At 35.7% G+C, this 25,509-nt stretch overlaps 1 protein-coding gene across 2 annotated transcripts in view; it reads left to right on the top strand.

Annotated features, from left to right (window-relative positions):
• The window catches only part of PDK3 (pyruvate dehydrogenase kinase 3), a 61,728-nt gene that overhangs the window by 18,630 nt on the left and 17,589 nt on the right, over window positions 1-25,509 (top strand). For both annotated transcript variants that reach the window (XM_088144814.1, XM_088144813.1), the window contains 6 exons: window positions 4,069-4,210; window positions 9,036-9,107; window positions 13,606-13,790; window positions 21,666-21,755; window positions 23,589-23,666; window positions 24,149-24,225. In XM_088144814.1, the coding sequence (XP_088000940.1) occupies window positions 4,069-4,210; window positions 9,036-9,107; window positions 13,606-13,790; window positions 21,666-21,755; window positions 23,589-23,666; window positions 24,149-24,225 (644 nt within the window). The remainder of the gene's footprint in view (window positions 1-4,068; window positions 4,211-9,035; window positions 9,108-13,605; window positions 13,791-21,665; window positions 21,756-23,588; window positions 23,667-24,148; window positions 24,226-25,509) is intronic.

Raw genomic sequence — 25,509 nt, 5'->3', positions numbered from 1 at the left:
TGCAACAAAGTATCTTTTATTGGCACACACAATTGCAGTGATCACTGGACTTCTGGCTAAGAATGAAAAAGAGCCACAAACTAGCTAGGGTTATGGTTATATACACCAAGAAATGTTACATAGGAATGATAAAGAAAGCAGTGTAAATCAAATTGTGACCTTTGTAACAGAAATGTAATATTTGATAATCCTGCGGGATGACCTTCCTGTGGCTATCCTAGCACCTCTACATTCTTTTCTACTAATGGGACTGTAACCTGCTCCAATTGCAAATACTAACACTGTGTACCATAAGCAGTGTCATATGCCATGCCCATTTACTGCCTCCCTTCATAACAAAGAAAAGACAACAGTTTGGTTTCCATTATCTGTCCCTTTTCTCTCCAGTGTTATCAGGTGGCTCTGGTTTGCCTGATCCTTTCTGTGCCTTTTCTCATGCTTATGCCATGTACAGGTCATCATACATGACAGTCCTCTACACTGTTGTTCATTATCATACTAGACTGTTATATTTGTATTTGGCATTGACTAGGGGTCATTTTTAAGTGGGATGTACCAACCAGTTTTTAAACCCTATTTTCAAATCCTTGTTTTAAGGCAATCATGGTTAACATTAGTAACACTGATGCTGGAATTATGCTTAATTGCACTTAGTTGACTCCTAAATGTGATTACATAAATTTCATAAACTTTTTTCCTGGCTGGCGTAGAAAGTGATAGTTACCAAAATAGGTGTGTGTGTATGTATATATAATCAATTTATGTATAAGGGGTTCTTAACACTGTATTCTGGCTAAAGCACAACGCTTCCTGTAATATGAAAAGCTTGAGGTTTTATGGAAGAGGTAATAATTCAGAGAATTTTAATTATAAAGTTTGATTTCTTGTGACGTCAGGACTGACATGCCTAACTGGAAGAATAGCTGGTTGAGATCCTTACTCTTTTCAGCAGACCTATTAATTTCAGACAGATCTGATGGCTTTAAATCTTTTTTATTCTTTCCAACCCAACTGAATGTTAGAAAGAAATTATGTAAAAGGGCTCAGGACTCTGTCAGCAGGATAACTTTCCCAAAGCAGAAGCGAATGGGGCCAAATTTGGTATGGTAAGAGAAACTGGTGAAAGAAAGTTTAAGTTCAAAAATGATCCAGATCCAATAAGGGCTGTGGAGAAAAAAATTCAAGAGAGTACATCCCTGTGGGAGAGGCAGTTGGGCAGTGATTTGGTATGCTGCTGACTCTTTCATTCTCAGTCTCCCTCCTTCCTCCCTCCTGGTCATTTGACCTAGAGCAGAGCATACACAGCCAGCTCTGTGCTTCCATTGCACATGTATACCCCCAAACAGAAAGACACAACCTGAGGGGAGAGTAGAAACATACATGCACACAAGCAATACATAAGTACCCACCCTGATGAAATCCTGCCTCCACTACCGCTCACAGAAGCAACACATATGCACCCACCCTGATTAATCTTTGGGGAGGAAATGCACATGCACACATAAACACAACATGTGACTTCATTATGCAGAAGAAGTAGGGCCATTGCTGGTAAGGGATTGGAAAGAATTCTAGAATCCATGCTCTGCAGGTTTTCCCAATCTTAATATTATTAATTTCACAGCAGAACCTGATTTGCATTTTATATATTACGTTTTAATCTTAACTGAAAGATTTTCTAGTTAAAAGGGAAAAAAATCCTCAATTGCGGATAAGCATGAAAAAATATATTAATACTTGTAGGTTCATATCTGAAACAAAACATTGCTAAATTATAACAAGCTATTATTAGCCATACCTTAAAGGAGCACGAGAAAATGTATACATAAGAAATAACTGATTGGGTTCTATCCTGCCAATGTACATTTATCTGTGAACAGATGCTGAATGATGTGCTGTTGGACTGATTATAATGGGACTGCTGTAAAAAGTGTGACCTTGATTGTGCCAGTTGCACTACACTTAAGGATTTTTCAAATTGCAAATCTTAGTTATTATATGCATAGCAATGCTTTTAACATTATTTCCTGGGCTGCAAGAACATAACTTAATCAGTACCTTGCAGCACTTGTTCATTTTTCAGGCAGTTGTCTTTTGTGACTATGACTAATGCATTTGCAATCTTTCTTTTCCATAAAGTGGAATACTGACAGCTCATTAAGGTAAAACACAGGTCTGAGTTCACCTGGCCTTTTTGAATATTACTATGGAGGTGTCTGCTGTTAAGGAGGGGGTGAGAGGAATGAAAATGTGTATAGTCTCTAATCTGAAATCTAAATGTCTGACTGTTGGGTGCTATACTGCATAGAATGGTCAAATTCCCTTATAGGAACGGTGAATAAATGTTAACGGATTTTTGGTAATTTGAAGATAGAGTTGCAATCCAGCACCCACTTGATTGAGAACAGACCCTATTAAGCTTACTTCTTAGCTGAGTGCATAAAATTATGTTTTAAAGTCATAACAAAGTTAAAGCTAAAGGCCTATTAAATTTCATGAGGATGAGGCACATAGTGCAACCCTTAATTTTCATTAATTTAAATGGAAATGTTTTATCTAATTTTCTCAAGTGTCCCCAGCATTTTAAGACCGGACTTTTCTTCAGAGAATAGTTTTTCTTTTATCACACTCACTTTTCCAACCCAGAACCATTGGTCTATTCTCCAGCAAACATGAAAAAGTGCATACAGTCTGTTGGTGTATGTAATGTATGTACTGTCTAACTATCACTGTAGAGAAATTGAGCAAGACTTATCTGTCCATTCCTAAAAACATCCACACACAAAATCATCCACATAGAGACAAAACCAAATGGCATCTATTAGACATGTATAATACCATTAAAACCCTTTAATATTCATTTTCAAAATAAGTAATTTGAATCAGTCAGATTTATTTTATTAATCATTATAGTTATGTGCTGCATCTGAATTAGCACAGTTGAAAATATATAATTAATATATGATGCTGAATGCATTCACACCATCCAGTCTTCATCAGAAGCAAATAGAAGCAAATTAAAGACTCCTAATTTATCCAGGTTTTGAGAACTTCAGGTCCCACTAGTACATTAAATAGGAATTAGTCTATTAAAAACTTTGATATACAGTACTAGACGTTCAGAGCATTGGGGCCATGCTACTGCACTCAGTTGCCTTAATAATTGCATTGATAATAGATATAGTATCTGAAATATAGTAAGAAATTCTTGTAGTTGATGATTTTGTTGTAGTTAATGATTCTGGATGGACTTGCAAGGTATATTTATGTAGTACGTATCAGGTTTTAATCCTTGAATTTCATGATATTTCCCAGATCTTCATTCTTTACAAAATGGCATAGTCTGTATAACAAAAGAAGCTACAATAAAGCAGCCATAGCCAGGGATGATGTTAAGGTACAGAACTGTGAAGGAATGGTTGGATGAAGGCCGCGCTCGAAGAGATAAGCATTCCCTTAGCCCTCAACAGGAGCGTGGAAAGTTTAAGAAGATGAGACTTGCACCACCCTAAGGAATTCACGGTGTTGTGGCTTGCTGGCTTGGGAAGTTAGATTCAGTCTGGAGAGATTCTGTCTTGAGGTGGAAGCTAATAAACACAACAGAACTGTATTTGCGCTGTCTCGGGGAGTTCTTTGGGCTGAACCTGACAAGAACTCTCTTAAGAATAGCAGCATGCCATGGTCAGTGGGCTTTAAAATTGTAGGGGACCCCAGTTATTATTTACATTTTAAATTGCAAAGATAAAGTTGTTTGTTCCCAAGTGACACCCAAGATACAGCTAGATATTTTATATTTGGAGTTATTCAGTTAAAAATGAAGGGCGCATTAAGGCAAAGGACATAAGTTTGAAGCTAACATCTTTGATTAATGCAATTAATTGGTGTTAATACATATTACAAGCTGGATATGGAATTTTAATAATCAGATTAAAATCGTATTTAGTAACCAAGAAAAAAACTTAGTCATAAAGTGCAGTCTTGATAAATAAAGCATGTTTTAATATCTTATTTGTATTTTCTAAGAATGTTTCAAGAACAGAAAAACATAAAACTCTTTTCTTTCCACAGGGCGTGATAATGCATGCGAGAAAACATCATACATGTTTCTGAGAAAAGAGCTTCCTGTGCGACTTGCTAATACTATGAGAGAAGTAAATTTGTTGCCTGACAACTTGTTGAATAGACCTTCTGTTAAGCTAGTACAAAGTTGGTAAGTGCTAAGTAAAAAGAGGGCAACCAAATAAACATGAGTTGCACAACAAAAATTAGTTACATTATAACATATTTGCATATAATTAATCTAATAGCTGTGCTTCTGCTCCATTCTGTACTTGCCTTGACTACTCCTTACCCATGTGCATTTTAGCTTCTTTCTTATTAGAAAACTCCAATTCCCTTTTTTTCCTTGGCCTCACTGCTAGAAATTCTTCCCTGTCCTTACTATTCCCCTAATATTTTCCAACTCTCTTTTTTGAATAAAGTTCTGGTACAACATATTTAAGATAAAGTTCTGTGAATATGCATATTTATAAGCATGCATGCATGGATATATTTATTTATTATGTAATTCTTGCAGTATTAGACTAAGTTTATCCTTTGCCACTGAAGATAATTTATGTTTTAAAGTAAGTTGAGACTTCTTTACAAAATTATTTTCCCGTATCAGCTTTCATTTTGCCTCTTCCTTTTTAAACCTAATACCTCAACTGTGTTTCCAGGTTGTTTTATGTAGGTGTTAAATATCATGATTACAATATTAAACCCATGCTCTAGTTGTCACAGTATGCAATACATGGCCCCCAGCATCATCTGCAATCAACCTTCAAGGAAGCATTGGAGCTACTAAAGCCCATCCCTGCTAGAAAATATCATATTTGGTGAAACAGAATTCTGTTGAAAGGTCCAGCAGAACCAATAGAGAATGTTCTCCCTGTCTAGTTCTTGGTGTAGTTAATCTATCAGTATAACTGCAACTGTCTCAATCCTAAATCTAGGCTTGAAATCAGTTTATAATGACCCTAGATAATCTATTCCATCCAAAAACCTCTGGAACTGAGATAAAGGCTGCAGACCAATTGGAAATTATTTGATATGGAGAGAGCTAGAAAAGGCTTCTATAACTGAGGTTTCACAACACCACTTCAAGTGTGGATAGTTTAATATCTCTTTCAAACGGTGCATTTAGCATTCAGTGTTATTGGTTTGTCCAAACCTCCCCTGATCACCTTAATTATTTAATTATAGAAATTGAAGTATATCTGCTCAGATGGATATGAAGGTGCTAATGATACATCATAAGGATTTGTGATAGATGTAAAGTAAATATAGCAATTTTAATTTCAGGTGACTAATAAGGATAGTCAGGAGAGAATAGTCAAGAACAATTATTTCAGCTGCTTTGGTTATTTCCTCGTCCTGAAGATTAACCAGTACTTTGAGAGATCACCACTTTAAATGATAGGAAATAGGAAAACCTCAAAGGTTTTCAACTCCTGAAGATTAGAAATTCCTGTGAGCCTAAATCACAGCAAATAATACTGTGTATGATTAGAGACCATGTACTGTTCCTCTGTACCCAAACGTGTCAAGAACAAAAGTTAGAGTATGTCCTGCATTATCACTTTGAACAGTCACATATTTGCCATGAGAATCAGGAAATTCTGCCCTGTCATATCAAATATCTTCCCCATGGATGTTATTCAGAACTACTGGATTGGGATGCTGTGGTACTATAATCAAAGCAAGCTCTTGGGCAACAAAGTGTTAATACACCAGCAGAACACCCATTCTGTGCTGTCCATCCAACCTCAAGGAAATAAAACTCAAAATTGCTGAATAGTGTGTTCATCAAATTAATGGAACAGTGGTAGATCACATCAAGCCTTTTCCCCCACCATTACCTTAGCTGATACTTTACAGAAAATCCTGATGGAGAGATCCATCTTACCCATCCTTTTTGACTAATTAGACAATACATTCCAAGCCAGCTTCCTTATCTAGAATCAAGTTCTGAATGGGCATGTTTTTCCCATTCACATTATCAAATTTAATTAGAGTATTGCCACCAAAACCTCAGGACTTTGGAGAACAAAGTAGATCCTCTTCACCCATCAGCCCTTCAGGAAATAAACTCTCCAGGAAGACTAGAACTGTGCCTTATTGAGATAGGCTATAATAACAGAATCTTTCAAGCCTGATTGTGCTTCCCCTTTCCTCCCTTTTGTATCTTACATTCTCATGCTATCCCAAATAGTATTCAGAAGAGACTCTGCCTCTCTTCTGAATACTATTTCATGACTTAAGGAATATTTCAGTCCTCTTAGCTTACATAATGGTTCTTGCCTATTTACTTCAAGGCCCTCTGCCTGATTCTCTATACCATCACCCCACAGTATCAGATTTCCACTATTTCTCTTTATACCCAATAGACCTATTGTGGCTATATGTCTCTGCCTAATTATAACATCAAGACAGACACATGATAACAGAAAGAAAGCAAGAAAGACCCAAACAGCTTTGAGTGTGCAGAATTGACTTTAGCCTATCTTTTATAATTTCTTAACAAATGGCATTTTCCCTGATTCATCCTTATTGGCAGGAAGGACAGAAAAAAATAATCATTCACCTTGCCCTAACTTTATAGCTCTCCCTCTTACAGAAGCCTATAGAAATAAAGAGGAAATATTGCTCCCCAGTATTGCAAAATAATGACAGCTATGATTGTCATCCTGTTTATCTTCAGTGGTGGTATGATCTGACTGTTTTTCTATATTATAGAAGCACATTCATGCATATACATATTCTTTATAAAATCACTGGACTTTCAAAGCAAGAAGGAAAATACTCCCCTGGAACTTTAATTTTTCTGTGGCTATAGCTGATTGTTTTAGCAGGTTAATTTGCTTGTCCTATATTTTATCAGAAGGATGGTGAGAATTGCGATGAAGCATAATCAAAGAGATCATTATGCCCTAATTCAGTAGCTCTTTGCATATGAAAGTTCTTTTAATCAATAACCACAATCTTCTTTGTTTTGGATGTGGCTCTTCCTATGGCTGTCTGATGAGTGGCGCGCATTAGAAATAAAGTTTTACCTATTTACATCTCTTTCTTCATCAGAGGAAATTATGGGTAGTAAACTTCATATACACCACGAGCATCAATAAATGCATACTCTTTTTCAGAAATGGAAGAGATCCTACTTGAAAATGTGATTTTACAGTACACAGCATTAATAGGGGGAGGCTATAAATATAAGGGAAGATTAAGAGAGGTAAGCAGCAGTAACTAAGATTAGTGGGGTCAAATGTATTTTCAGGTATAGGCTGCTTTTTAGTTTATTGTAGGATACATTAAAACCTTATAGCATTAGGGGTAGATTTTGTGCTAGGAATTTTCCATTTGTCATATGTTGCCTGAACTTTTCAGGGTGTGGTGAATATAAATATTTTCAAAATTACCTTTTACAATTAATGAGTGGAAGAGAGAAAAATGAGAAAGCTTAGAAAATAATTTACAGTATACATTTGTATTTTTCCTGTTAGAAATTACCAAAACCATAAATAACAGTATGGAAACTCAGAGATCAAAAGTCTTATTGGTATAATAATTGAGAATAAAAACAGTCCAAATAAGTTAATTAAAACAAAAGTTAAGGGCCACCCAAAAAAGAAAAAGAGGAAGTTTAAGTCTTGTGCATTTTGGAGTATTAATTTGCCCATAGAGTATACTACTTATTTTACTCAGTATTAAAGAATAATAATGAATAATGTTAAATACTTACAATTTGTATACCATGATGTAAGCCAATATTTTTCAGCTGGTAACTTTTTTAGTAATTAGTAGTAGTTAGTACTTTTCATTAGTTGAGGAACAAATTTATTGAATAGACAATAAATTGTTCCTCAACTAATGAAAAGTACTAACTACTACTTTTCATTAGTTCTACTCTTAAAAAGTTGTGATGGAATGGAATTATGAAGGCCAGGCTCAGGGAAAAAACATTTTCTTAGCTCGCCGGAGGAGCGTGGGAGATACAAGAGGATGAGACTGGCACCTCCCTGAGGAATTCACAATGTTGTGGCTGGCTGACTTGGGAACTGGGGTTTCAGTCTGGGAAGATTCTTGCTACAGGTTGTAACTAACCCTTGGGAAGATTGATGTCAGGCCTAGCCCAAGGAACTCCAAGAGACAATGCAGTTTCAGTTCAGCTATGTTTATTAGCTACAACCTCTAGCAAGAATCTTCCCAGACTGAAACCCCAGTTCCCAAGTCAGCCAGCCACAACATTGTGAATTCCTCAGGGAGGTGCCAGTCTCATCCTCTTGTATCTCCCACGCTCCTCTGGCGAGCTAAGAAAATGTTTTTTCCCCTGAGCCTGGCCTTCATAATTCCATTCCATCACAAAAGTACTAACTAGTACTCTAAAAAGTACTAACTACAATTTTTTTGTTCAGAGCAGCCTTTCCATGATTAGTGATACTTGCACATAGTAGACGTCAGCTCCTACAATCCTTAGGTAGCATGGCTTTTGCCATGCTGACTGGGAAGTATGGGAGTTGATTCAACATTTATGAAAAACATTAGTCTGGATGAGGCTGGATTAGGTAAACAGGAACACAACTGAGTTAAATCAGACTTGCTCTCAAATTTGTGAACCCCAAAGCCCCCATGATTGAGTAACTCGTATTTCAGCAGCTCTGTTGTCAAAAATCATTGCCATGATTTTACATGTTGAAACAGGAAACACAGAAAAAAACCCTGAAGTTTTAAAATAGGCTTAACGTAGTTTTTAAAAACAAATAATGACCCCAAGCTAGATACATGTGATATGCCTTGTCCGCATTGAAAAATTGCTCCATCCATCACAGGCTTCCATCTCTCCCGCTCCATGTTCACTGTTGTTCTCAGTCAGCAAAAGGTGGTCCATCACTAGGGTGTAGGTTTGCAGCTTTACTAGCTTCTTGAGGGAGCTGTATTTTTTATTTCTTTTCCCAGAATAGTCTTGTTAAATTTGTTATTCTTCTATGTTTCAGGTATATGCAGAGCTTTCTTGAGCTTTTAGAGTATGAAAATAAAAGTCCTGAAGATCCACATGTTTTAGATAAGTAAGTCAAGAATGGTGTTTAAACATGAAATCAGTATGTTGAACTTGGGCTGAATTTAGTCTTGTAATACAGAAAGCTTGCAATAGTTCAATGAGCACTTTTGATTTTTTGTAATTAGAATAAATGTTTTTTTACTGGAACAAATTATGAAATACTAATGTGTTTCTAATTATGAGTTTGATCTTGTTTAAAATGGAGAAACAGTTGCAAATAAGGATAAAGTATTTCTAATTTTCAAAGAATGAATTCTGATACTATGGTGTGTCTCAAGGTGGATAACTAGCTAGTAGCTTGCTGGATCAATTAGGAATATTACAAGAGAAACAACTCTTGCCTTCCTCTGGATTTTGCTTAATTTAAATTGGATTGTGCTACTAATCAATATTAATAGAAGCAAATATGTATAGCTCAGGGTTGAACTGTAGAGTCCTTGGGGTTCTCTGAGCTTGGTTGTTTTCTTGCAAATGTTTCGTTACCCAGCTAGGTAACATCTTCAGTGCTAGAATGGAATGGGGTTTGCTCTCTGTTTATATACTGTGGCATGCCCTGCCAGTGTTGGTGGGGGTGGGGTTTTTGTTTTGTTTTATTTTATTTAGTTTTATTCAGGTAGTTCCTTGATTAGGGTATTGTTTACTGCTTGATTGTATGCCTGGTGATAATCTTGGTGTTAATCTCTGCTTATCTAGGTGATGATTGCTGGTGAGGAGATGTTCTGGTCTTTTGTTTTCCTTTCTATTGTCTCTTTTGAATAGTGTGTAGATGTTGCTTATCTCTATGTGCCTGTTGATTGCTACCTTGTCTGAATACCAAGCTTCCAAGAATTCCCTCGCATTTTTGGATTTAGCTTGGTCTAAGATGCTGACAGTTTCCCAATTGAAACTATGGTTAAGTCTATCCATGTGTTGTGAGATTAAGGAGTTTTCATCATGTCTTCTGACTGTTGGTGTTCATGGATGCGCTCTGCAAGCCTTCTGCCTGTCTGTCCTACATAGTGGTTGTTACAGTCCTTACACTGTATGTTGTAGATGACTCCTGTTTTTTCTTCTTGGGCTACTGGGTCTTTTGGTTTGCTTAAGATGTTTTGGAGGGCTTTAGCTGATTTGTGTGCTACGGAGATGCCATGTGGTAGTAATAGTCTGTTGGTAGTTTCTGAGACATTTCTGATTTATGGCAGTGTTATCCTTTTCATAGCTTGTGTTGGTTGTGTTGTAGTAGGTTGAGTGGTCAGGCACTTTCTGATAAAGTTGCGTGGATATCCATTTTGCTGGAAGATGTATAGGTGGTCTGTTTCCTTTTTCTGCTGTTCTGGGTTGCTGCAATGCATTTGTGCTCGTTTGAATAATGTTCTTACACAGCTCCTCTTGTGGGAGGTTGGGTTGTTACTTTGGTAATGGAGTACTTGATTAGTGCGGGTTGACTCCCGATAGACTTGGGTTTCTAATTTGCTGTTGTTTCCTCTGCTGATGAGGATATCCAGGAAGGGTAGTGTGTTGTTGTATTCTTCCTTTCTGGTGAATTTTATTCCTTTGAAGATGTTGTTGATGGTTTCATGTGTCTTCTCTAGTTGTTCCTTTTTTATTATAAAAGGTGTCATCTATATACCGGATCCGTACTTTAGGTTGTATGTGTGGAAGTGCTATAGTTTCTAGGCATTGCATTACAATCTCTGCTATGAGTCCTGACAGTGGTGATCCCATGGGTGTGCCTTTGATTTGTTGGTATATTTGTCCATCAAACTGAAAATAGGTAGTGAGGCAGAGGTTGATGAGGTCCATGATTCTGGGTATTTTGATCTGGGTGTATTTGGTTAGGTCGGGTGTGTTGTGTAGTATGCTGATATGGATTCTTTCGCTAATTCTGGGTTTATGGATGTGAAGAGTGCTCTGACATCAAACGAGACCATAATTTCATCTTCATCTATGTGTACATCTTTGATTTTCTGGAGGCACTGTAGTGAGGAGTTGATAGAATATTCACTCTTCTCTGTGAGATGTCCAAGCTTTTTTGTCAGTTCTTTCGCTATGTTGTCTGTTGGAGTCCCTGGTAAAGATACAATTAGTCAGAGAGGTATGTCAGGCTTGTGTATTTTTGATCGTTCATAGAAACCTACATTCCAGTTAATACCAACCCAATACAGAAACTGGACAACCTAATCAAGAGAACCCTTAACAACCTAACCAAGAAAGGCCAGATCACAAAAGAAAAACAGTGGCAGATGAAGAGCAGTGGACCCATCCTCCCATGTTTCTATGGACGACCAAAAATACGCAAGCCTCATCAACCTCTGCCTCACTACCTATTTTCTGGCTGGGTAATGAAACTTTTGCAAGAAAACAATCAAGCTCAGAGAACCCCAAGGACTCCACACTAATCAATATTGCAGTGTCTGGTGAAATTACCTTAGAAAGGTGTAAGAAATAGGTTGAGCTTAATAAATAAAAATTGCGCAAATAAATATGGAATCTTGAAACTCTTTGTTTTCCCTTCTTGAGATAAAGCTTTCAGTGAGCATAACATTAAATAATTTGGACAAGTTTATGATCAAAGAGCATAAATAAGGTTAAGCATAAACACAAAATGCTGTAAACCAAATTTCTTTGTGAAAAACATTATCTACTAAGAGTGGGTTTTCCATACTTTGCCTTTGAAGGTATGTCATAAAAATCAAGTAATCCAACTGTATTGCCGTGTATCATATTCCTGTTTGCGATATCTCTGTATTTTAGAAAAAAAATACGACTTTTGAACTTCAGGTATCCTGCATACTTTTTTTTTTTTTAATTTGAAGCAGCAAAGTAGAAGAATGAACTTCTCTTGGCATTAACTATCAAATCCTCATAGATTCAGCAGGTTCTAATCTAACTAAAGTGTTTAAGCGTTAAGTTATTTTCAAGAAGGGGTGCTTGTCCAATCAGCAAGACAAGTGAGTAGGTTAAATCCTCCTTATGCAATACAGAGTTTTGGGATTCAGTGTTAAGATTTCTCAGTTATTATTTTTAGAGTAATAAATAATTTGAAAACTGCATGAGGAATTTGCAACTGTAGTTAAACTCTGCTGATTAGATGAGAAAATGGCAAGTAAGGAACCTTAGAAAGAGCAATACTCTCTTGCAATCAGAAATGTATGTTAGAAAAGTACCTGCAAGGAAAATTGATATGATTTTATTACTTGATAGAAAAGGTTATATTTACATTTCTCCAGTCCTCTGGGCAAGAAGAAATTCCTGACATGAGAAGTGAAACTGATAAGACTGTATAGGAAACTTGGTTTGTTAATAGAAATAAAACAAAAAACTGGAGCACATTTTCAGATTGGATGGCTAGTGTTCAGCATTTAAAATGTGCATTTATTGGGAAAAAGGATATTTCTGCCATGTTGGATATTCAAAATGAAAGTGCATAGGTCTAGGCATGAGACAGGGCAATATCAATTCTGTACTTAGAAAAACTATTTTAGTAACCTGTAAAACGTATATAAATTAATGCAAATTTGTGCAGCTATGCTCTGTTTCTGTTGAAGATGGGAAGGAGAAAAAGTTATGCAGCACTAAAGCTCTGGTCTTACGCCCTCATTTAAAGCCAGCTTTAAGTATCTAATTTTTTTTAAAAAAAAAGAAAGCTTAGATTTTCATGAATGATGGCTGCTGGATCCAATACTGGGTTGTATGGTGTTAAAATTTACTGTTCCTTGGATATTTGAGATAATTTGATAAAATAAAGTTCCTTATACTAACCATAATGCCCCTCTGAAAGCCCTCTTTTTACTCTTGACTATATATTTATGAATTATATCAACAGCTAATCATTACCCAATACAGTATATTGAAACTTTCATTTTTTTTCTTACAGTATAAATAGATGATATAATCCTTCATCCATTATTCTCTAGCCATCATATTTCCAGCACTGAGCCTATTCAGCTTCATTCAGTATGAATATAGATCTGATCTGCTAACTGCAGACTCTGATCTTTTTTCCTTTTCCTTTCTCTTCTCCATTTCTTTTTTAAAATTACCTGAACTAGCATTTTCACTAACCATGGTTAGTTTCAAACTACAATTTGTAGACATGATTCAGAATGATTCAAACATGATTTGAATTTCAAAACGAGCTTGAACTAATAGTAGTTAGTTGCTAGAATAGATCTAATACTAATTATGTGTAATTCTGAAAATATTCAGTGGTTACCTAAACAGTGTACTGCCATCCCAAAGTCACCATGTAAGCTATATGATTTTTATTCTAGAACTATTGTGCAACAATAAAATAATTTTTAATTCTAGAACTATTGCACAACAACAGTTTTCATTAACATATTGGACAACATTTTTCAACTTTTTCTTTCAACAAATATGATTGTTCTGAATTGTGAACGAATATTTTAATGTTATCTAGTTCTGAAATAGTTCTGAATTGTGAATAAATATTTTGAAGCTGTTTTCTAAAATTGGAAAATAATAGTTACTGTAATACTTTTGCTTCTATTTTTTCTCTCCAGCTTTTTAGATATCTTAATTAAAGTCAGGAACCGACACAATGATGTTGTTCCTACCATGGCCCAAGGAGTTATTGAATACAAGGAAAAATATGGATTTGATCCTTTTGTGAGCAGTAATATCCAATATTTTTTAGATAGGTTCTATACTAATCGCATCTCATTTCGCATGCTTATTAATCAGCACAGTAAGTATCTATTTATTTAATCTTAAGAAAAAAAAAATAAGACTTTTTTTTAAAGCAAAATAGGAAATATGTGCCTGTGGTGAAGACATATTTTAAATGAGTGTAATTTTTAAAAAGATACTATTTATACCTTTGTTTCTCAGAATTTCATTCCATTGTATATGGTTGCCTTTCCTCTTCCCCTTTATTCTCTTATGAAATTTGTGGAATAGTTTAGCACTAGAACGAGAGGATAATTGGCTCAAGGACATTCAGAGTGTATAATAAACAATTGGGGATTTACACCTGGATCTCCCACACTCTAGTCCAACATGCTACATGCTATCCTGCCCTGACCTCATTTAATACAGGCTAATAAAATAATTAGGAATTGGAACCACTGAATTGTGTCTCTTTCCTAGGCTTACTATAGTATTACACACTTTCTTGCCATTAGGGATGAAAAAATCTGGATGTTTAATGGATAAAAGACCATTGGGAGTGGGAGAGGATTTTGGATTTTATTTTGCAGAAAAAGAAAGGCATATCAGACTAAACTAATTGGAAACATGCCAGCAGCTTTTCCAGATATTTTTTTACCCAGCTTCTCAGGAGAAATGAAGTGGGTGAGGAATCTAGAAAATATCCTCAAAAAATACCTGGGCAAAAGAGGGTATAGAGAAACACTGTAAAAGATGTATTGATTTCAGGACCAGGCAAACTCAAAAAAGGGTGCATAATGAATGTCTTTACTTGTTTGGCATGGAACAGTTGTCTCAGCCTGTGCATTAGGCAGAAAGCACTGTCATGTAGGGTTTCTCCAAGTCACAGTAATTGCCAAGTCAGTGCTCAGGAGGCTTATTTTTAAAAAATCTAAGCAAGGCTCATCTGAGTTGTATACTGTCTATCAGTTAAGGAAATCTGATCTGCATTATTTGTCATTGTGATTGTACTATTTTTTTTTTTCCCAGCCCAGTTCGAAAACATACCAAAGGAACTTTTTTTAAAACTGCTGTAAAAATATTATGATCAATTTGTCATGGTGGTATTTCACAGATTTAGCTTTAAAATTAAGTTGCTTAATAATATTCCCAGTTAACATTTCTGAACATTCTTAGTGTGTGTCAGTATAATGCATATGTGTCCTATTTGATGGGATGCAGGCCAAAGTATGTTTGGTTTGCAAAGTAGTCTTTAGGTTAGAGAGCCTTGCTTGCATAGAATAGCACAAACATGTCTAGGGTAAAATTGGGCTTTGTTTGCACTTGTGGCATACTGACCAAAATGTGCCAAAGCTGATTGAGTGCTGCCCTTGTCAAGAAAAATGCTGCATGTGTTGTGGATATGAGTAAGGCTGGTGATCCATTTTACATCTTCTCTATGTAAGTAGAGAGTCTTACATGAAAATCTTGGTTGATCAAAGCACTAATGGGTGGCAGAGGTCAGTTTCTGTGGGCCTATTTAGTAACAATCATGGCATGTAGAAGATTACAATTTGGAATGTAAGAACAGTGAATGGTAATGAGCAAGAATTAAAAAAATGAAATGTAAGAAATAAAAGAAAGCCAGTTTGGCATAGTGGTCAAGGCTAGAAACCGGGAGACCATGAGTTCTAGTCCTTCCTTAGGCACAAAGCCAGCTGGGTGACCTTGGGCCAGTCACTCACTCTAAGCCCTAGGAAGCAGGCAATAGCAAACCACTTCTGAAATCTTGCCAAGAAAATTGCAGGGACTTGTCCATAGGCAGTTGCCAGGAGCCAACACTGACTTGAAGGCACAGATATATAAGAAATAAAAATAGATATGTTACATGTCTGTGAAATTAAGGGAAAGAATGTAATCCATCTGAATGAGGATGGTGAATTCTAGTGGAATGGATTAATATATGCAGGGAGGTGAAGATATGGGTTTTAAAATGAAAGGGCTAAAATGTATGTCAGAAAGTATGAATTGGTATAATCTAGATTATTGTAGATGTATGAATTAATATGTTTAGTGTTAGTTGCATGTTACACTTCAATGAATGATCATAATGGAAGAACCAGAGGTGAGTTCGAGGGAAATTGTGCAATATTCTGAATGAATGAAATCCAGGAGAAAAATGTTTCTGCCAGGTGACATGAATAGTTGGATGAGAATGAGGCAAAGGAATGTATAAAAGTTACTGGGCCATTTGAAGATCAAAGAATGAATGAATATGATGACTGGTGAGTTATCTGCTTTTAAAAGTCTGTGATTTGAGTACTAGATCTAGGTATATGTCTGTTCATATTCATTTCTAAATACACTCTAAACACTTGATGGTTTATGATGAAAGATTTAGAGGATTGGTGAATACAAGAGTGATGAGAGGTTCTGAATATGGAACAGACCACTATTTGTTAATGGTAAGAGTGAATCTTGAAAAAACATGGACATGGAAGAAAAGGGGAAAAAATTAAGCTAGATTGAAAGAAGAAAAAATACGAACCCTGAATGAAAAAATATTAAAAGATAGATTAATCTTCAAAGAAAATGAATGAAGACTGGATGTAAGGAAAGGAATCTAGAAGCTGTTTAGAAAAGAGTGAAAATATGTTACAGAGTGCCACAAAAGTAGGAGCAGTTAATGAAAAAGTGAGAGAATGGGGGAAGGAATATTTTATAATTTTGTATGGGAATGATGTAGTATGCTGAAGAGTGGAATTGAAACGAATGCTTCAAGTAGAGGCCAAGAAAAAAATGAGGAAAAGCAAGTCATAAACACTATCAGAATGTTGAAAAATTATAAAGCTGTAGGTATATGCAGTTAATTAGAGAAAAATGTTAAAATATGGTTTAGCTATAAAAAGAACCCCTTCCTGGAATGTCTGAGCCTCTGTGATTATAGGGAAGTTAAAACCACTGAGCATATTCTTCTGTTCTGCTTATTTTACATATACATCCACAGTACTCTTACTCTTCCAATGTGTGGCTGCCAGGCATCATAGACTAATTTTATGCCTCCATGCTACTGACTCCAGCCCCTTCATGAGTGTTGCCAAGTTCTGCATAACAACATGTAGAATCCTCCTAATATTGACTGTCAATAAGAATTAATCAGGCTCAACGTATCTCATGCCTATACTGCTGTTGATCGTCTCCAGTTACTCAGTTTTCCAGCTTTTGCTGCCACTGCTTATTCTTGTAGTTTTTTAGATAGCACAGTATAGATTTTGGTTTTACTTACAATTTTTACTCTCTCTTCTAACTTTCTAAGTCATTGTTCTTTCAGTTTTTAGACATACTGTTTAACATTAGAATTGTTTATACCATAGTCTCTATGTTTTATTTTATGCTAGTGAAAGACTAAAAAAAATGCATTGTATTATTAATATATTCCCCATAAGTCTTGCTAAGCTGCCTCATTGTGACTGCATATGTGTATGTATTCCTGGGAGGGATGAGTGAAAGACACTTGGAGTGTATGTCAAGAGTATATTCACCCATGGAATTAAGGTCATCCCAGCTGCCCAGGTAAAGCAAGCAGACACCTGTATCTAGCAGCTGTAATATAGGAAGATGCTAGAGGTGGATGATCATTTCCTGACAATGGCAAAGGCATCATTTCATCCTAGGAGAAGGCAGTGGTAAACCACTCTGGTATTTTACTAAGAAAACCACATGAATAGGCAATATAAAGTGATTGACAATGTAGTGCTGAATGTCACTCAACATGCTATGAAGAAGAGCTGAAGATCTTTCGGAATTCTAACTGTATTTATTACATGGCTAAATTAAAGCCTTCCAGACACCTAATTGCTGATGTTGTCATGCAGAAAAGAAAATGTGAAGCTGCAGAGTCAGAGTCATAGTGGAAACTTGGAGTGTTAGAAGTATGAAAATAGAAAAGCTCAACACAGTGAAAGATGAAATGAATTGACTGCATGTTGTTATCTTAGGCATTATCAAACTTAAGACTGGAATCAGACATTTTCGGTGATGATGCAGGAAAAACGGAAATTGATGAATTTTATAATCAAATTCACTTCTGAAATTGACAGAGCATGCAAGCAGTATGTGCTGCTTGTAGATGGGAATTGGAATGCCCAAGTTGGAAATATTAAGGAGGAAAACATAGTTAGACTATATGGCCTAGGAAACTGAAATGAAGCATAAAAATGACATCAATTTTTCTTGACTCCTATACACATGGATATCACCAGATGGAGTACACAGAAATCAAATTGAGTATATTATTGCTACATCGAAGTGGAAAAGCTCTGTCAGAACCTGCAGCAATCAAAATATTAATCAACTAGAGGCCTGTTTTATTAGAGTAGTAAATGTCTGTTTTGCTTGCTTTGTTTCTGCCATTCTTAACGGGGGGGTGGGGGGAGTGAAAGAAGACAGAGCCGGTGCAGTTTCGAAGGCCAGGAAGATGAAGTGTTATCGGGGTTAAGAATGTACAAGGTTGTACCGCTGTGAGAACCAAAGTTAGCGCCTAGAATGAGGGGGGAGTGCAAGGGGGTAAAAGTAGAGGGAAAAGTACACAGGCTTTAGTTTTAGCAATGCTTTGCTTAGAGTTGCATGTACGTTCCAATAAATGAATTTCTTTTTGAACTTAACATGAGTTTCAAGAGATTTTTCTTCGTTGGAATTTGAACATAGCAGACCTGACAAGCTCAGTTTTAACAGCAAAATGTGGCCAGAAGAGGGCAAACTGAATGTCAGAATCATAAGTGGAAATTGCCAAGAAGAAAAAGAAGCCAAAGCCAGGAAAGACAAAGGACAAATTTCAGAAGGAACTTAACAATGAAGTTCAAAGAGTTCTTAGAAGAGATAAGGGCAGTATTAGAATGATCTCTATAAAGTCATTAAAGATGGAAACAGACATAGAAAAACAAAAAAAGTTTCCAAAAGATCTCACAACTCAGAAAAAAAGTTCCAACTTCAATTTGGCATGCTAAAAGGACACCAATGGACATACAGCAACTGATTCCAAAAAAGATAAAACGAAGATGGAAAGAGTATGCTAAAATGATGTCCAATAGAGATGTCGGCATCCAAGCTACCACAGAATATAGTCTCTACTTACCTCTAGTACTAGAAGATGAAGTTATATTGGCATTCCCGTCATTACCAAGTTGGAAGGTTACAAGAATTGATGGAATATGCAGAGAAATATGGCAAGCAATAGAAGGAGAATCACTAAAGGTTCTAACAAATCTATGGCAACAAATTTTGAGAACAGTACAATAGCCAACAGATTGGAAGAACTGCGTCTATATATCAGTACCAAAGAAATGAGACTTAAAATGTGTGAACTATCGTACAACATCCTTAATTTTCTTGGCTGTATTAGCAATTTGGGTTGTTGTTTCTTGGCTGCTTGTATTTTAACTTTTATAATGTTTGTTACTGTTTTTATTTTAATTCTGTTCAGAGACAGTTGTTGAGATGGGAGGCCATATAAATTGGATAAATAAATTCACATGATAGCAAAATAATGCTTAGAATCATCCAGTACAGATTATAGCCCTACATGGAATGGAAGATAGCTCAAGTTGGTTTTAGAAAAGACCAAGGAACAAGAGACGTTATTGCTAAGTAGCCAGTAGTCAAGAAATACCACAGATTAGCACTAGGTAGGATAGCAGTGAAGATTATGGAAATGATATTCAGATGCCATTTATCTACAAAGATCAGAACAGTGAAGGCAGTGGTTTTCTCTGTGACACTCTATGGATGTGAAAGTTGAACTTTGAACAAAAGGATGGAAAAAGTATTGGCCCTTTTGAACTTTGATGTTGGAGAAGACTCTTGAGGACACCATGAATAGTTCAAAAATAAACAAATGGATCCTAGGACAAATCAATCCATAGTTCTCATTCAAGGCACATATCACCAGGCTGAAATTATATTTTGGACACATAGTGCAAAGATCCATTCTCTTGAGAAGTCCATAATGCTGAGAGAAGTAGAGAGGACAACCAGCAGCAAGGTTGATGGACTCACAATGGTGAAGGATGCACAGTTGGAAAACCTGAAGGGCCAGGTTTGGGTGAGATCTTTCTGGAAAATGTCGATGTGTGTGCTCTTTAAGAGTTAACACTGACTTGATGGTACATAATCATTATTAAAATATAGGTATAGTTTCCTTATGGAGTGCTTATGCAATTGTATCTGTGCCTATATATAACAGTATGTTGTTATTGTTCCCCAAGGGGAAAAGTAGCAAGCATGGATGCAAAATCTATAGGAGAATTAGTTTGCTGAGGTTGCCTGGTAAGGTGTTTGTAGTATTCTGATTGAAAAAGTTTAATAGGTGATGCGGAGCTGTATATGTTAAGTGAAGTGCATCTTTATGCTGGACAGGGGGCATGCAGATCAGATTTTTATTTTTAGCAAGTCATTGAGAAATATATGAATGTAAGAAAGTTTGCTCAATATTTGTTTATTTAGAGAAAGTATATGATAAAGTAAATTGTTTTTGATTTATGGAATGATTTGCATAAATATGGAATTGAAAGTTGGTTGCTGAATGTGATAAGAGTGATATATGATGGAAGTAAACCACACATGAAAATAAACAGAATGCTCAATATTCTGCAGAGAGTAAGAGAAGAATTGGTGGTATCCCCATGTTTAAATTTATTTATGTATAAATGCATAAGGAAAGCTTGTAGTGACATTAGAGGTGTATGCGGATGATGCCATTATTTGGCTAAGAACCTGAATGATGTGGAGTGAATGTTAGCTAGATGGCATAATTGTTTTGCTACTGTGAAAGACTGGTATGGAAGTAATGGTGTGGAGAGAAGAGAAAAGTTGAATGAAAAAGCAGTTCATGATGCTGTGTATAGCTGAGGGGAAAGCTGTTTCCTTTTCCCATATTTTAATTTCTTTGTCTTACTATTTCTTGCTCTTTTTTCTGTACTCTTGCTTACCCCCAAAGGGAATAGCATGATCGGTATGTATGTATGTACACAGGTAATTGTAGGTTGTCCTACCCTTTCAAATGGAAATAAAGCAGGTCATAACCATACCAGTTTTACAGGATTTAAGTAGGTTTGATCTGAAGGCTGCTTATTAAAGATGTTCTGCAGAATCATTTAATATCAGAAATAGAAATATAAGGGTTAAGTAGTATTTAATGAAGCACAAAGCATTGGGGAGGCCATTTGAGATTTGTGCTGCTTGACCTAAAGTAATGATTTCAGTATTTTTCATTAAGTTTGCATAAAGCCAGTCCTAATTTTTCCAAATGCTAGGTTGAATACCTGTTTGAATTAGATCACAGAGATAGTTAGATGACAGATACAGGACTTAAAAAATGTATGGGTTTGTTGTAACTATATACTCTGTATATTTAGTATTAAATACAATTCAGTTTTATTGATATGGTCATTTAATTTTTTTAAATTTTATCAGTCTTGGGCTCTGTATAGATTACAGAGCAATTCTATACCAGTCTACCTAGAAACAAGATCCACAGAAGCTTTCTCTAAGTCTTTCTTTGAGCTGAACAAACCAAGATATTGTGAATGTTTTTGAGGTGCACAGAAACCATTTCATGTGATTGTTCATGACATGTTTAAAAGTGGTTGAGGAAGGGGGACCACCCAATAGAATTTGCAATCAGGCTAATATTCTCTATTGCATTACATTGCATTGAGGAATTAAAGTACAAGTAGTACTGCTGAAGAAAGGAGCAAAGCAGATGTCACAGATGTCACAGATGTACATTTTGTCTGTACAAGGATTTCTTTGCAATCATTGGAAGCACATTTTTCAGTATTAATAATTAATTAGTGGTAATATTTACTTCATGAAAGGGCTTTAACAAGATTTGTTTTTCCTTTGCATGTAATAGAAAATTTTTGTTGTTTAAAAAGTAATAGTGCTTCAATTGATTTCTATCTTTTTATCCTCATAGCACTGCTTTTTGGTGGGGTCACCAATCCTGCTCATCCCAAACACATTGGGAGCATTGATCCTACTTGTAATGTGGCCGATGTAGTAGAAGGTAAAAATAAATAAAAATAAAATAAAAATAAAAATAATATTGCTTTGGATTTCAGATGTTGATTGCATCTGTTTCTCATGGTAGAGTCATTAGCTATATTCGTTTTCATCAAAGCAAAATTGCTTCTTCTCTTGTTTAATAGCTTTATGTCTGTATTATTGATGCTAACCATGGTTAAAATTAATCAAATTCTCTCAGCCCAAACTTTCCATATCCACTTCAGATTAAGTTTGGTATCCTTGTTACCAGTGACTCAGGTGCACCATGACTGAAACAAGGCACAAGTAAAGTGGCTTCAGAAGCAATATGATGTCTGCCTTTAGCTTTGCTAACTATGATTTGCAATGAATTATAGATACTGTTGCCCTATTTACAATGATCACTACTTTGGATTTGATCTTTCACCTTTTCCCATCAATGTCTCACAGTTGATGAAATTATATTGCTTCCAATTTTGTCTCTTCAGAATTCTTTGTAGTCCTCAATATGTTTATTTCCACATGCTACCTTTTGCATCACACTGACTATTACATAAAATAATTGCAAGTTGCATTTTATTTGTGCTGGCATTTATTTGTGTTCCCAATATATGGGAGATGAAACAATTGCTTCCTCAGTTCAAATAAATAAAAAGTATTGCTTAGTTTGATTATACAGAAAATTGATTCAGGAGCAAGCTGACATTTTTTGTCACTAGATGGAGTCATAGCATACTTAATATAACAGAGAATAGTCTTCTTAGTAAAATATAGTAGTAAAAGTACTCGTAAAATTACTTTAACGTTTTTTTTTTTAAAAAAATGCCCCAGTGAGATATGTTGGCAGGATCTAGAGACCTACCCATTTACATTTTTAAGTGCATATTGCATTCATTGTGTTGGAAATAAATTTGGATAAATACCCATTTCCTTGTTCAAATAGGTTTGTGGACTATGAGACTGCACTGGAAAATCCATAATAGCATAAGATTATAGAAATAACTGTTCCCTTGGTCTGTATTTCTTGATTATGAGTGAGATGCCAATAACTACTTTGTCTACAATTTCTAAGATAGATTTCATGAAAGTTGCGGGAGTAGCTTTTGAAATTAAACTAATAGTGTAGATAAGAATTGCAATTTTTAATAAGGTATGCAAGATTGGGTCTGAATTTGGGCAGTGCAGTCTTACATATGCTTATTCAGGATTTCAATAGAATTTACTCTTCAGGTAAGTGTGAATAGTATTATATCTTACATTTTTTGAACATGTCAGAGGTCTTGCTTTCTTGTCTGACATTTAGGTACTTTCATGCTTTTTTTAATGCCAGGTAGAAAACAAGTGAAGTGCAGCTTTAAAACCAGCATTGAAAACTATGGAGCAAAAGAGGAAGCCCATTTATTTTTTTGAAAAAGATAACTGCACCCACTTATAATAGCTTAGGATAGGATTAGTTCCAGAGAAAGGTATAAACTTCCCCTTAGTTCTCTGTTTTTCCACTAAATTAGCAGTTCCTCCCTTAGCAGATTTAAAGTAAAGGAAAAAATAGTAGGAGATTCAGTCAGGGAATCTCTCACATTACTTGAAATCTGGTCCTTATAGATTTTGTCTAAAAATGAGAAGTACTTGCAGCTTCTAAATTTTATAATTTGTTTATTTATTTATGTATCAAATTTGTATAGCCGCCCATCTCACAGAAAAATGACTCTGAGTGGCTTACAACAATCTGATAAATACAACACATACATAAACAATCAGTATAAAAAATATTAAAATCAATATTAAAAGATAAATATGATTAAAAACAAATATGTTATCTACTCACATGATATATATTGTTATTCTTCCCTCACAGATGCCTTTGCAACTGCCAAAATGTTGTGTGAGCAGTATTATCTAGTAGCACCTGAATTGGAAATTGAAGAATTCAATGGTAATACAGATATGATTGCTTTTTACCATTAAGTATCTGTCAATTTATGGATTGCAGGAAGTTGTTATTTAAATAAAAACTAATAGCTGAATTCATTTTGAATTGAGAACTGTGGCAAAGTATACATGTACAAAAAATAATTTCCCTTCCATTCCACCATTTCCATCTTTTTGATTTGATTGATTGATTATGTGTCATCAAATTGACTTTAGAAACCACATAGATTTTCTCCAAGAGAATCTTGTCCCCAACTTGGTCCTTCAGGTCCAAGATGCACCCATTACTGCTGTAATTGAATCCATTCATCTTGCTCCTGGTTGTCCTTTTCCCTTTCCTTCTATCTTTTCCAGCATTATAATCTTCTCCAGAGAGCTAATTTAATTTTTATTTCTAGTAAATAAGATAAATAAGAAAAATTACTGTTGTTAATGTTAACTTGACTTTAATTTTTAATTAATAAAAGTTTTATTTATGTTTTCTAGCTAAAACACCAGGCAGGCCCATTCAAGTTGTCTATGTACCCTCGCATTTGTTTCATATGCTTTTTGAATTGTTTAAGGTAAGTAAACTAACATCATGGGAGGGAGATAGATCTTATTTGGCTTCTTGCTGAGTGTACCAGAAGTAGCGTTATCAAGCTTCATCCTAAATATAGCCATGGGTACACATTTGGATGCAATATTGTCTTTGATGACAAATTGTGAATGCTAATTAAGAGTCAGACTTGAGCAACAGATTTTGACAACATGGGAAAACTTTTAGGTGCTGAATGTTTTGCTGTCTGAAATTGGGCACTCACCTCTCCTATGTTTCATTTATTGTTGTTTCATGGAAATAGTTAACATATTGAAGCAGACAGCCCATAGGATGGACGGGTGAAGGTTGCAAACCTCACCTCCCAGAAGCCATCTGGGTCTTCACATCATGGCCCTACTTTCTGCTTTGGAGTAGTGTCCTGGTAGTTCTTGCTGCCGCACCTGTCTTTCAGGGGGTGCCTCACCCTGGCATCCACACCCTTAAACTCTGGTATATAAGAAACATATGGCTCTCATACCTTGTGCTGCTTTTCTGATGATTAAAAGATAAAAATAAATTAATTCCTATAGTACAATCTCCTGTCCATATGGCACCAAGGTATGTGGTTAGAGGTTTCAGCCCGTCCTTGGGGGATAAACCAATGTCATGAGAGAGAAAAAACATTAATTTTAAAAACAGAAAAGATAAACTGATAACTTTTTAAATTTTTAAATATAGGAATGCCAACATTTCCTGATAAAAGAAGTAAATATGGAGCTGAAAATCATGCGGAAATAGCAGCTTTCAGGGGAATTACAAAAGAAAATACATTGCTCCAGCCAGATCACAAGTTCCCTGATCTGTTATAAATATAGAACTGGATATAAAGAGATTGGAGTGGGATTTCAATATCTTATTCCAAACCTCAAAAGTTTCCAAAGAGAGAGTATTTACTCATGCACAACTTGAGATGTGATAAAAGGCTGAAATGCATGTTTCAGGTAGGAATGTAATCTCTTAAACTGCTAGGAATTCGCTAGGCATCTGGAAGACAAAAATCACTTGGATATGCTTGGAATTAGATACCAGATTGGCAAATCTGGAGGATGTGACTGAGACTTCATTTTGCCAGATTATACCAGATTGAGTTTGATCTTGTGACACAAAGGAAGTGGACGAGGTTTTCTGCAGCATCAGTTCTGCCATGCATAGTCTGAATTTCTGCCCTTCCTGGTTGGTGAAAACTCCAGGAGGTGAGAAGTGCCTGGATTAGAGCAGTGGTAAATTTATCCTTGGGTGAGGAGGTGGTGCATCTTCCTTGAAGGTT

Source organism: Python bivittatus, unplaced genomic scaffold (assembly GCF_059951505.1).
Source record: "Python bivittatus isolate LINGU-HERP-01145 unplaced genomic scaffold, Pbiv_v1 ctg000350_np1212, whole genome shotgun sequence".
Classification (NCBI taxonomy): Eukaryota; Metazoa; Chordata; class Lepidosauria; order Squamata; family Pythonidae; genus Python; species Python bivittatus.
This window is presented reverse-complemented; position numbering and strand designations above follow the sequence as displayed.